The sequence below is a fragment of the Sitophilus oryzae genome, unplaced genomic scaffold (genome assembly GCF_002938485.1).
Source record: "Sitophilus oryzae breed Bouriz unplaced genomic scaffold, Soryzae_2.0 scaffold_1400_pilon_pilon, whole genome shotgun sequence".
Classification (NCBI taxonomy): Eukaryota; Metazoa; Arthropoda; class Insecta; order Coleoptera; family Curculionidae; genus Sitophilus; species Sitophilus oryzae.
The window spans coordinates 33,217-47,011 of record NW_022146061.1 but is presented as its reverse complement, the minus strand read 5'-3'; the positions used below and the strand labels follow the sequence as shown (position 1 = coordinate 47,011).

Here is a 13,795-nt window from a genome sequence, read left to right as displayed (position 1 = left end):
GGGTTGTTTTTTGGTGAATAATTTCGTCTGTAAATTTTCCTGCAATATAATTTTGCGGTCAGAACCATGACTCTTGAGCATTTTGTTTTTTGATTCATGTCAATACATAGAGCGAAATGAACTGAGAACGATCAATTTGCAATTTTTTTAGTTATCAATACTTTTGATGTAATTTTTTAATATGACGAGATGATTTTGGTGACTATTGTCGTAACGTCATATCACACTGCATTGGATACTCTATAGAAAATTTTAAAAAAATGTTAAAGACTAACGATACAGTTTGGGTTTTACTAAACATTAATAACGATAACAACTAACGATATTAAAGAAAACATCTGTAATACTCAAGTATATAGAAATAAAATGTAAAAAATATCCTAATACTTTGTATTACTGCCCTTGGCTGCTATAACTGCATGTATACGTCCGTTTATACTGTCATTTAGGCTGCATATATCATATTGCGTTATGTTTTCCCATTCTTCTTTAAGGACCCAGCGAAGTTCATTTAATGAAGCTGGTACTGCCTCGCGAACCCTAACCCTCCTGCCAAACATTTGCCAAACGTCGAACATGATGGGCTGTTCATAGTAGTATATGATATTTGATAGGGAAATTGTTAATGTAAATTTATTAAGAAGAAAAACCTAGGATAAGCGCGCTAAACCTAGGATTTACCAAAAACAAGTGGTAAAAGCTCGAAAACTTCTTTATTTTGCTTCCATTTCGGACTTTTACCGGACCCAAACAGTAAATCTTAGGATTTACCACACCGCATTGGTAAAAGTACGAATTATTTTTCTTATAGCAACAATATTGACAAATTAAGAATGTCGATATACAAAGACATCTCTGTTTTTGTTTACTTAGGCATGGAAACTTTAACGATTATCGTTTCACGATATCGATTTTTGTAACGTATCAGTCTTATATTTGTTACTGTAAATGTCCGAAATGCGGTAAAACCTAGGATAAGCGCGCTAAACCTAGGATTTACCAATAGCATTAACTAATTAGGTTAGCCTGGTTATTTGGTGGGTATTAATGCATTGGTTAGCCTGGTTATTTGGGGGTGTTAATGCATTGGTTAGGTGGTTCTTTGGTGGGGTTGGTTGGTTTTTACTACCACTTGCTTATTCGTACTTTTACCAATGCGGTGTGGTGAATTCTAAGATTTACAGTTTGGGTCCGGCAAAAGTCCGAAATGGAAGCAAAATAAATAGTTTTTGGGCTTTTACCACATACTTTTGGTAAATCCTAGGTTTTACCGCATTTCGGACATTTACAGTAACATATACATTCTCGAGCTGATTTAAAACCTGACCGACCATTCTTATGAAACTAGAATTCGACAAACCAAACAAATCAGATTACCAGTGAGTACCAATAACCTTAATTTAAGGTATGTTACTTATTTTGGGCCTAAACTATATAATTTGTTGCCATTGGAGGTGAGAAATTGTGTGAAACTGAAACAATTTAAATTATTACGCAAAAATATAATATATGGAAACTATAATCAATTTGAAAGGTATTTTATCTAACTGTAGTATATTATTTTTGTAAATCACTTCATTTAAGTATATTTAATGATTATATATCTTAAGTTATGCTTAAGTTATTGTTTTTTGGACAGCTTATTCTGCTAGCACTTGTTTTACCACTTATTTTGATTATATAATGAAATATCCTTTAAAATAAATATAAATAAGTTTTACGTAGGTACTTACCTACCTTAAAATACATACAGATGTTACACATCTAGGTTCTTTATCTTATAGATAATATTTAGAAAATATCAAGTAGTATATTATAGCTTTATTCAACTGTACAACAATAAAATAAATAAATTTATGAATAAATAAATAAAAATAAATTGATTAATATAGGTATTTTTTTATATTTTTATCTCGTAAAAAAAATGAAAAAAATAAATATATATACAGGGTGGTCCGAACTGTATTCCGGAAACTTCGGCAGCATATTCTGCAAATAAAAATAAGTAAAAAAGTTCGTATTAAATAATTTCTGAAGTAATGTCAATATTTGGATGAAAATTGATGTCTGGAAGTTTTTTGACATGAGAAATTTGATTTTGGTGTCAATATGACTCCTACTAGTAGAGGGCGCCACCTACATGTGTTTTAGCTGTTTTGAAGCGTAATGGAAATAGACAATACATATTATGTCATTATTGACGAAAAATCAACACGTTGAGTAGATGATAGTTATTTCACTGAAATAATAAATTTAGGATTTTTTTATTTTTTTTAAATTAATTATAATTTTTTCTGCAAAAAATGATGATAAAACAGTTTCTGTTGAACTTTTGGCACAAAAACATTTCAAATTTATGATTTCAGTCTAATAACTATTAATTTAGTCAACCATGTTTAATTATGTCAATGATGACAGGTATTGATAATTTCGATTCCAAATATCTCGAAAACCATTACTCGTAGCGGTTTTTACCAAGAGACCTTTTTCACGTAAAAAACGTCGTGAATTTGTATTTTTTTACTCAGTAGTTTTATACAGGCACGTACGAAAAGTTATTACTCTTCAAACCAGTTAAAAAATATGTAGGTAGCGCCCTTTACCAGTAGGAGTCATATTGACATCAAAATCAAATTTCTCATGTCAAAAAACTCCCAGACACCAATTTTCATCCAAATATTGACGTTACTTCAGAAATTATTTGGAAAAAATCGAAATAAAAATGAAATTTCTACACTCTGTATCTTCGAAACTAAGCCTTTTAGGACATACATTTATACGAACTTTTTTACTTATTTTTATCTGCAGAATATGCTGCCGAAGTTTCCGGAATGCGGTTCGGACCACCCTGTATAGTTCACAATAATCACCAGAGCCACCTTGTCACGTTGAAAAATAACTTCAAAAAGAAACGATAATTGAAAAAATTGCAAATTGTTGGCGGCAAGCTCATTAAAAATTAATCAAGGCATGTATTGACATGATCCAAAGAACAAAATACTCAGGAGACATGCTTCTCAACGTAAAATTATATTTTAGGAAAATTTACGAACGAAATTATTGCACAGGGTGTTTTTTGCATCTGAGTGTATTTTGGATAGTCTATATTTCATACTTTTTCAAGTTTGTACGGTGCGGTTTTATAAATGTAAAGTATGTATGTAAATATATGTAATAATATATGTATAATAAATATATGTATGTATATATGTAAAATGTAATACGTGCGGTTTACAAATGTAAAGATAAAGCGCATTAGAGAACTTACAAATCTTAATTTCAATGTTATTCTTTGGATTATGGAAGGCAGTCTAATCTGCAAACAAAAGTTGTAATTTATTGCGGGAATTCCTATTATATCGATTAAATTATTTAAATTGAAGTAAAATCGGAGGATTAACGTTCGTAAGTCCTTAAGTTATTTCGTCGTCTGATGTTATAAATAAAATTAAAAATTATAATTCTTATCGTCTTTTGCTTTGATTAATATCTCTGATCATACAATCAGATTGTAAATTTAAGGGATTGCTAATTATACAATTATACATTCTTGTAATTGCTGTAACGTTTTTGAAGCTAGAGCGCAGTCATCAGGGTATTGAAGTTTTATGATGCATTTTAGTATGTATTATTTATATGTATTTTGCAGCTTTTTCATCTGATTGGCATAACCTGCAAATAACGTTGTAATGCAATTAAGTCTATTCCATCCTTGCTACAGGCCACTACAACATTTACAAAACAAAATAATTGAAAAGTAAAAAAAACACAAAGATTAGCTAAAATGGAAAATGTGCAATTCTTCAATAAATTTATGGCATTGATATTTATGAAAAATACTAATATCCATGTTTTTTCTTCAGGTTATCCCTCTGAGCTGTTCTACAGAGGCAGCGCCATGTGGGAGACGCTCTACGGGATGGTACTGGCCTACCCTATAGTATGCTACGTGTTTGTACCGGTCTACTTCAGCTTGGGTATCACTTCAGTATATCAGTACCTGGACATGAGGTTCAAATCTCGACTGGTACGATGTCTGGCTTCCGGAACCTACGTTGTGAGGCAGTTGCTCAATCAAGGCGTTACAGTGTTCACTCCTTGTGTCGCTTTGAATACCGTGATTGGTATACCGTACTGGGCATCAATATCTGGTATCACTTTAGCCAGTATTATATTTAATCTGTTGGTAAGTATACTAATAATATAATATAATGTTTTTCTGGGCACTACAATAGTATATCTTTTTAATAGAAAAACACCACCGGGAGGTATTTCCTTCTAGGAATAAGAATGCCAAAAAACTTAATTTTTTTTTAATTTTTTTTAATTTTTTAATTTTCTTTTTACAATGACAAAATATTTCTACGAAAAAAGTCGTTTAGTTGGTTTGGAAACGACGATTATTGACATTTACAATAATATTTTACATATGAAATAACAGCGAGCTTCATTTCCAAACTAACTCTGACACCCTTCTTTGTTTAATAGTATAATATTATATTAAACTGTTTAATGATAGACAATCCGGATTATTAACGTACTGTACCACCACCCCCTCCACTTAAGACCATTCAACATGATATGCGCAAGGTAAATATGGCGGCGAAGGCAGTGCATTTTTAAATTGTTTGTTTAGTTCTTAGTGTTCAGTGCATGGTGTGATCAGAAAATTGTGATAAAATAAGAGTGTAATAAAAATCCAAACCAGACATTCTACATAGGGAACTTCAAACTTTTGTGCTTGTCGTACTCCTGTATTATTAATTATTTTAAGGTAAGAACTAGAAGTGTTTATCAAGATATTACACCTAAATGAGTAAAAAGCCTTCACCGCCAGTCTGCATAGTACTTTATAATGGTTACTTACAATAATCAAAAGATAGGTATTAAAGGGTTAACATTTTATTGTAGCATGCCTTTTACATGCTTGTTGTTGTCACGGGAATTATAGAGGGGGTCCCAAGGTTTCTGCTTTTATATTCCCCAAAAATGACGAGCTTCGTAAAAAATGGTTGACAGCTATTAAAAGAGATAATTTCACTCCTACTAGTAGTTCTCGGGAAGAAGTGCATTAAATATGCCTCAAAAAGGCCAAAGGCCAAAACCTCTGTTACCCTAGTGAGGATGTAGTTATGGCTACTGCTTACACTTACCTCACTATAAGTAAAATATTGGAAGAAGAATCAAGCTTTTTACATCAAAAAGATCACAGAAAGATATTGACACCATTGACATTTGAAAATATAAATGGCCTGGATGTAAGTTTTTTTTAGGTCACAATTGCCCCTCACATACGTCAGAATTTATTATTAAATCCATCTTGTTCAGAATATCCAATATTTTATTAAAGAACTATGCAAAGAAATGGAATGAAGTCTTTACCCCAAAGAGAATGCCCTATGTTAAGGGAAAGAGTAAATAAAACTAAGCTAAGCGTAAGTTTTACTTACGAACCCCCAAAAAGGTATTTAGTTTTTTTTTTCTAAAATCTTGAAACACATATTATATTTTTTAGTTATCCTCACCTATTATAGTTTAAAGTTATTCCCATTTGTGTAATGCTGCAAAACATATAATGCTAAACATAAAAATATTCCATATTTTTTAATCCAAGCCAGTGTATTTTAGAATTCCAAGAGCATTTACCAAAGATTTTACTAAACCAAGTATATATTTATCAAACGTTCAGTAAATTCTAAACTATGGTAGGTAAGTGTTTGCATTTGAATATTTAGTTTATATTGCTATTTTCTGTCATATATTTCTGGTTATTTCTTTTTCCGATGATTTTCAACACCCTATATATGCTACCTCAAGTTTGAATATGTTAACACTACCTTTTTATAAAAAGTAACTAACTGATGTTTTCATAAAAGTAATAATACAAAAAATTCCATATTTATGTGGAGAACTTTAGACTCCATGTATATTAAAAAATTAGTGAAATATTACGTTATCTAACCCGACATTTGTGTGAAAAATGTCTATTTGGAAGTAAAACAGGGTTTAAAATACGCCCCAAATAAAGCACTTCTATCTCCGCCATATTGGACAAGGTTGAATGGCCTTAAGTGGAAGGGATGGTGACTGTACCCAAAATCCGTAAATCTAATCTGATTAATTAGTACTTCTGGCAACACTGTCTCCGGCAACCACTTCTCTGTCCCTTGTGTCTAGAGAAACCAATTCTACTTTGGCTTCCGAGCTTCTGCACATGCGCAGAGATTTATTTTATTTACTGCTAACCAACCCGCCAAATAACTAAACCAATCCAACCAAAAAGAGTGAAACCAATGCAATCAAATCACGCTATAAGCATAAAAAATATAAAAAAGTTTTGGTTCGGCGTGAGATTTGAACCACGGACCATTCGCTTACGAAGCAATGGCCTCAGTCACGGAGCCACAGGTGCTCTTGCGACACTGCCGATACCCAGGCTTTCCGCCGTAGTTGTTTAAGTACGCAGATCAACTTATAGGCACAAATTTCTCTGTCTGTCGACTGAAAGCAGAACCTGCAGAACTGCGATACAGTATTCTTTATCCGCTGCGCTGTAAACGCCCATCAGCGCGCAGCGCAGCGGCACAATAATGCCAGCTACATCTCGGACAGGTTTTGTGCCACGAAATCGCCCATAAGGCTGCGCATCTTCTTATTTCTTCAATCAACGGTAATACCTTCAAAAGTTTTATGATCAAGTGTACTTTGTAACTTGGCAAATAAACAATAACTTTTATTTCAAAGTTCTAGCATACGTACTCATACATATTCTTTATCGTAAAGTATAGGTATCTAAAAATTATATTTACTTGCTTTATGTAGATGTTACTCATACATTTCTATAGTTTTATTGATTGTACCGTTAATATCGCTAAAGCTCCTAATTTATGATAAAACTATAAAATAAACTTATTTAATTATATTCAAATTATATTTCATCTAGTTAATATGTAATAATAAAATCTAGTTATAACTAGTTAACTACGTCATCCGATTTAAAGTTTAAATGTCAATAAACTTATAATAAAATGTAAAACATAAAATTCCTTAACACGTGTCTTCATAATTAAAGATTTTAATCTTTGACAAACGTTTCTAAGCTTTTTATACGTAAAAAACTGCTAAAATATTTGATATTTGCTTTTTATTTAATTAATTAATATTGACTATGGCCAAAAAACGTAATTATTTTTTATCTTTACCTGTATCTTCTCGCTAACGAGATAGTCTTTGTTCCTTTATTAATAGAAAAATCAAAAATTAATATTAAATTCATTCCACGACCTTGAGGAAAGTACACAATAGCTTTAGATGTAATCTATACGTGATTTCATCTAATAATATATCTAATTAGTCAAAGTATTATTAATCCTGTATAACTTAAGCTATTTTTAAAACATAATCAATTAATCGATTTAGACATTGTATTAAGTAAGGTATCTGTCGGTATATCTGGGGTTTTCTATGTGAGATAAGATATTTTATGCGATATTTGATATTATTTTAGAAATATATCATCATCATTTTCAGATTATTCAACCATCTCCAATTATTGTGTGGTGTAGCCTCCCTCTCATATTTAGATACTTTGTAATAGGGCCCATTATTGTCAATTGTTGGCTATTTCCTAATATTAATAAGCCTAAGCTAATTTCCTAATATCATGGTCCTATCTCAGGTTTGGCCTTCTTCTAGGTCTCTTAGTTCCTCGTGGGACTACTATGCTGTAGTTTTCGTGGTTCATCTGTTGTCCATCCTTCTTGCCAGGTCTCTATTGCTTAGCCGTCCTGTCCATTGCCACTTGAAGGATTTGATTCTGTGGACGACTTTTGTCGTATCCACTCTATTCTTTTATGGGCTCTCTTGGTTATTTCCCGCATATTTCGTTCCATTGAGCATTGTGCCACATGCAATTTCCTTATAATGTTTATTTTGACTGGTAGTAAACATTGTTCGAATGTTTCCTTTTTTAGATAAAGTGGCATTTTAGATTTGAATATGTTTGAGTTTTTTCCATAAATACTCAATGCTAACTTAATAATTCTGTTGAGTTCTGGTAGTAGAGACCCCGAGCTGTGTATTAGTTGTCTCAAATATTTCTTCTACTATTCCTAGTATTGTATTATTTATTAGAAAGTATTTTCTGTCTAATAATATGTTATACATTACTTTAGTTTTTGTTAAATTCATTTTGTGACCTACTTTTTTGTTGGCTGTATTTAGTTCGTTAATTTGTATTTGTACTTCTTCAGGCTATTAGGATAAATATATTATCAGCGAATCTTAGATGGTTAAGATATTGAGATGGTTAAAATGGTTAGGATATTAGTTCTTTTTTTCGAGGAGAGAAAAACCCTTTTAAAGACATCTATCGGATGTTCATGGCATATAGTGTGGGATTTCCACCCACTAAAAAACCTCATCCTATTCCTCACTACATATTGGAACTTCCGGTAAGTATTACTTCAGGGTGCAGCTCTGTCTTCTGTTTAATCCTTCTGTCTTCTCTTCAGGTCTGCCTCTTTTGTTTCTAATATCTTTTTTTGCCATATCGGATTAACATAATGTTCGGATCTAATTTCAGTCCCACTTCGTACTCCAGTTTCCTTCGCTCTCTTATCCAACGGGGACACGAGAAGAAAGTATGCTCTACATCATCTTGTGTGTTTTCGCAATAGTAACCGCTTGGTGATTCTCCTATTTTAAACCTATAGTGGTATGACTTGAAACAGCCATGGCCGCTTATCAGTTGTGTTAAGAAGAAATTCATGTTTCCGTGTTTTCTATTAACCCAAGGTCGTATATCTGGGATCAGTCTTCTTGTCCAAGTTCCAACACTACTCGGTTCCATCCATCTTTCTTGCCAAAAATCTAGGGTGCAATGTTTTTCTAATATTTTTACTGTTCGCTCAGCTTTATATGTGCGACTGCCCTGCCTGTAGATCTATGGGTACCACGCCTGCAATCACAAGTAGACTCTCTGTAGACACCGTACGAAATGTACAACATATTCTTATAGCCAGCTTCCTTTGTATTTTCTTAAACAAATTTTTGTATTTGTTTACGAAATCTCGATTTTTACCTCTAGGACTTCATACAATATTGGTGCTGCGTGTAACATAATTGAATGTATTACCGCACTTAACATTTGTCGTTTCACTGACGATGGTCCATTTAGATTCGGCATTAACCAACTTAAAGCCTTCGCAGATTTTTCAGCTTTTACGCATGTGTTGATTATGTGTTTCTTCATAAAAGCCCCTTGATCAATGAACACCCCCAGGTATTTTATTTCCGGCTTTGTAAATATTTCGGTTTCAAGGACGTTAATGGAGATCTGACGCATTACTTTTTTATTAGACAATATCACGGCCTCTATTTTTTCTGGTGCTATTTTAGTTTTAAGTTCTTCATACATTCTAAAATCCTATCAGTGGCGTAGCTACCTAGGGGCTAGGCGGGGCAGTGCCCCGGAGCCCTCAAGCTCAGGGGGCCCTCGAATCCTTACCAAAAATCTCGATCGAACTGAACTTTTGGAAATTTCTCCAATTTTCAAAATAGATATGATAGGTTGCAACCCCACTTTCATGACAACTCAGTTGAGAGAAATTTAAAAGTTATGCCTAGGGAATTCCCCTAAATTCTTTCTGTAGGTTGGCAGTGTTGTAAATTTGACGGATAGTGATATGTGCGTTTTATTATTCATTTATATGCGTTTTATTGTGAATTCGAGTTAAGATTTTTTTTGAGAACGGTTGCAAAGCCAGTGAAACTGCAAAAAAATATGGTATTGATACCCATTTTCAAGAAAAAAGGCAAAGAAAAGTTAAAAAACATTTTGATGAATTAGCTGCTGATCACTGATTTCCAAACCGAAAAAAAATATTTAAAATTGAGATTTTCAATAATGTACTAGACACAGTAATATCTCAATTAGATACACGTTTTATTGGTATGAGTGCAGTCTGTCATATATTCGATTTTCTAAAACCAACATTTTTATTACATCTTGATGAAGCAATTTTATTACAAAAGTGTGACGAATTCCAAAGAAAATATTCAGATATAATAGGCCCTAGCTTTTCACTTCAATTTACTAATATTTACCACCTAGTTTTACCTCAACTAACTCAAGCATGGACTATTCACCAATTACGTAAGGAAATAATGAGCAAATATGGAGTGCTGGAATGCGACCTAACTGAAATATTTACAGCAATGTTATTATTCTTTACAATTCCTGTCACTTCTGCAGCAGCTGAAAGGTCATTTAGCAAATTAAAAATAATAAAAAATTATTTAAGAACATTATTTATCGCTAATAGCAATTGAAAACAAAACCGCATCAAGCCTGGATTTAAACGAAGTCATTGATACTTTTGTGAAAACTAAAGCTAGGAAAAAATTCTAAATATAATTGTTATTTAGTCAGTTGGTAGGCCCGACCTTTATATAACAAACCCTTGAATCTTCTCTATATTTCGTTTTATTAGCCAAACCTACACCAAGTATTAATTGTAATTTATGTTGTTACTGTTTAATATTATTATTACATGCCCTATGCAGTGTACAAAAAAGAGCTTAAGTAGCTTAGCAATTTGTAAAAAGTATTCGTATATTTCATATTTTTATTTGATAAAACCTAATCAGTTTACATACCAGTGGGGCCCCATTTTTTGATTTGCCCCAGGGCCCTTGGTTACCTAGCTACGCCACTGAATCCTATGTATAGCAGTATTTGCTGTCGTTACTAGAACTGCCTCTGAGTCTGCGTTTACCACAATTGCCAAATCGTCAGCATAGCCAACAAGTAATACATTCGGTGGTATCTCTAATCAAAGCACCTCGTCATAATAGATGTTCCATAACAATGATCCGAGGACAGAGCCTTGCGGTACTCCACACAATATATCCATTCCGTTATTTTGACATATATGCAGTTCCCTCTCAGTGAAGTAGCTAGTTATCATTCGGATTAGATACGGTGAAATGTTCTTTTTTTAAGAGCTTTTACAATGCTTTCCCATGGCGCCGAATTAAATGCATTTTTAACATCTATAGTTACAAGAAGACATTGTTTTCTATTTTGGAATGCAAAAGCCTTTGCTCTTTTGGCTTCTTGTAACACACTCGCTATAGCGTCAATTGTCGAAGATCCTTTTGTAAACCCATACTGTGTCTTAGCTAGTCCCCCTTTTTGGTTTAGCTCCTCATTTATGCGATCTTTTAATAAATGCTCTTATAGTTTTCCCATGCAGTCAAGTAGGATATTAGATGCATGGATTATTGTGCATTTTATTAGATTGTTAAGATATTATTAGAGTTTTATCGAGATAAATAGTAAATTGACATATTATTCTAATCTACGAAGATCTTTTATAAAAAAATAAAACGAACTAAAGTCAGGATATGTAAAAATAAGAAACTCTTTATTTTAGATATAGCTAAACTTGCAAACTTAACCAATTCAAACTTGCCCAGATTAGACGGCTATCGAAAGGAAAAAATCTCCAAACATTTCCGTGACGATACAAGCTTAACCTTCCTTTATCCACTAGAAATTTTCATAAACTTTTTCTATTTTCTCCGGTACGTGCTAGTGCAGAGCACTGGAATTGTTAATGCTAAAGAAGATTTTAACTTTTTTATCGAGATTGGATAAAGTTAACGGTGAGCGAAGCAGTTTGAAGTTTTATCGCTGTCTGTGAAGCTAGCTATCGTTATTATTGTCTTTACGTCAGCGCAGCAGGATAATAGAATACGTCATAGATCTTTGTCAATTTCTTTCGAGACATTTGTACGTGGATTTTCTGATAAAAGTTCACTTTTAGAATTACTAACTAAAACGTGTAGTAATAAATACAGGGTTGTTCGCCATAAACGACACGGAGTACTGTAGCAAAACGATTAGATTTTTGCAAATTGTAAGTTTTGGGTTCGTTGAAGGATTATTAGAGCTACAATTTAAAAATATTTTTACAAGATACAGAGTGTCCCAAATAAATCAAAAATATCAAAGTTGTATTTTTTTTTAAATGGAACACCCTGTATATTATTACATTTTTAGTTTCTACGACTATAATAAAGGTAAATTTGATTTAGGTTTACCGCATTTCAATCTTACCGTTTTTGAAATATTTAGGTTTTTGTCAAAATACAGTAATATTTTTAATGCTTCATTTCTCTAGGCGCATTTAAATTTTTAACCTATCCAATTTAACCGATCCCATTTAAATTAAACAAGTTATTGCCGTTTAAAGCGAGAAATTATTATTACACTCTGTATGAGGTAGTATTATTTTTAGTATTGCAACACAATAACTGATCAATAATTAAACTTCAGTAAATAATTAAACTTCAGTAAATATTTATATATACTTTAGTAAATTTTTACTGCAATATCACAAAATTGAAAATATTTCAAAAACGGTAAAGTTTGAGTGCGTAAACCTTAATCAAATTTAACTTTATTTTAATCATAGAAACTAAAAATTTAATTGTACAGGATGTTCTATTTAAAAAAATACAACTTTGATATTTTTTATTTATTTGGGACATTCTGCATCTTGTAAAAATCTTCTTAAATTCTAGCTATAATAGTCCCTCTACGAACCCAAGACTTACAATTTGTAAAAATCTAATCGTTTAGCTACAATACTCCGTGTCGTATGTGGTGAACAACACTGTATATGAAAAATTTAACTTAATTTTCATACATGCTTAGATTTCTAAATATAAATATATATTTTATTTCACTCTTATTTTAAATTTATTTATCAATTTATTATTTTTTTAGCGTTAGTATCAATCAGCATTTCCCTTTTACGAATAGATACAATACCTACATACAAAACAATACCTACCCCGCTTCTAATATTAATAAGCTCTATTAACCGCACACTATCTTAAAGCCCAGCTTGGTGAAATATTTAAACGACCGCTTGCTCATTGTATCCGTTCTTGTTTCAGGGTGGACTTAAGGCGGCCATTCTCGCCGACGTCATGCAGGGCTTGACCATGATAGCGGTCAGTTTCGCCATTATAGTGCAGGGATGCGTGGAAGCAGGCGGACCGGTAAACGTATTTTATCTCAGCAAGAGGGACGGAAGACTAAATTTTTTCAAGTAAGTTGGTGTTAGATAAATTTCTTTTAGTATTTATTACAGAAAATTCATACACTGTCGGAAATAAAGGCTTTCTATATGAGATTATTAAGACTTGGCCCTCAAATTGGATTTAACTTGGCTCTCAAACTTGATATCTTCCAAATTTCATGATTAAGGAAGCCCAGTTTTTTTCTTTTAATTATAAAAAAATTATAAAACCAATCGGTTGGACCGATTTTAATGGATTATTCAACTTCTTTTTTTTTTTAGGTGAAAGTTTGGAACACCCTGTGGAATATGTTAAAATGCGATGAATTTGAAAATCGGATTATCTAGTTTATTTTTTGGTTCATCTCAATAGCTTTATTTTTTTGGAGATATTCGCTCGCAGGAAGACACTAACATTTGTTCGTAATTTTTTCATTAAAACTATGCCTTTGTTTTATTCCCATTCAACAGACCTATGAAATAACGTATAAAAGAGATAGAGCCTAGAACGTATAAAATCATAGAATTAAAAGGAATAGAAAATAAAATGCAACCGACAAAGAGAGATAAATGGACGATACAATAAAGAAAACACACATCAAACAACTGAAAACTATTGACGCCTTACACTATAAACAATAAAGTACACAATGAATGTCGATTCGGAAATGCAGTTTCCGTCGGACTATGGGCAGTTTTTA

The 13,795-nt window shown here is 32.4% G+C and overlaps 1 protein-coding gene across 1 annotated transcript in view; it reads left to right on the top strand.

Moving 5' to 3' along the window:
• Nucleotides 1–3,784: 3,784 nt before the first annotated feature.
• Nucleotides 3,785–13,795, top strand: part of LOC115876124 (sodium-dependent multivitamin transporter-like) — a 33,511-nt gene continuing 23,500 nt past the window's right edge. The window contains exons 1-2 of the mRNA XM_030891814.1: nt 3,785–4,186; nt 12,970–13,124. Of these exons, the coding sequence (XP_030747674.1) occupies nt 3,785–4,186; nt 12,970–13,124 (557 nt within the window). The remainder of the gene's footprint in view (nt 4,187–12,969; nt 13,125–13,795) is intronic.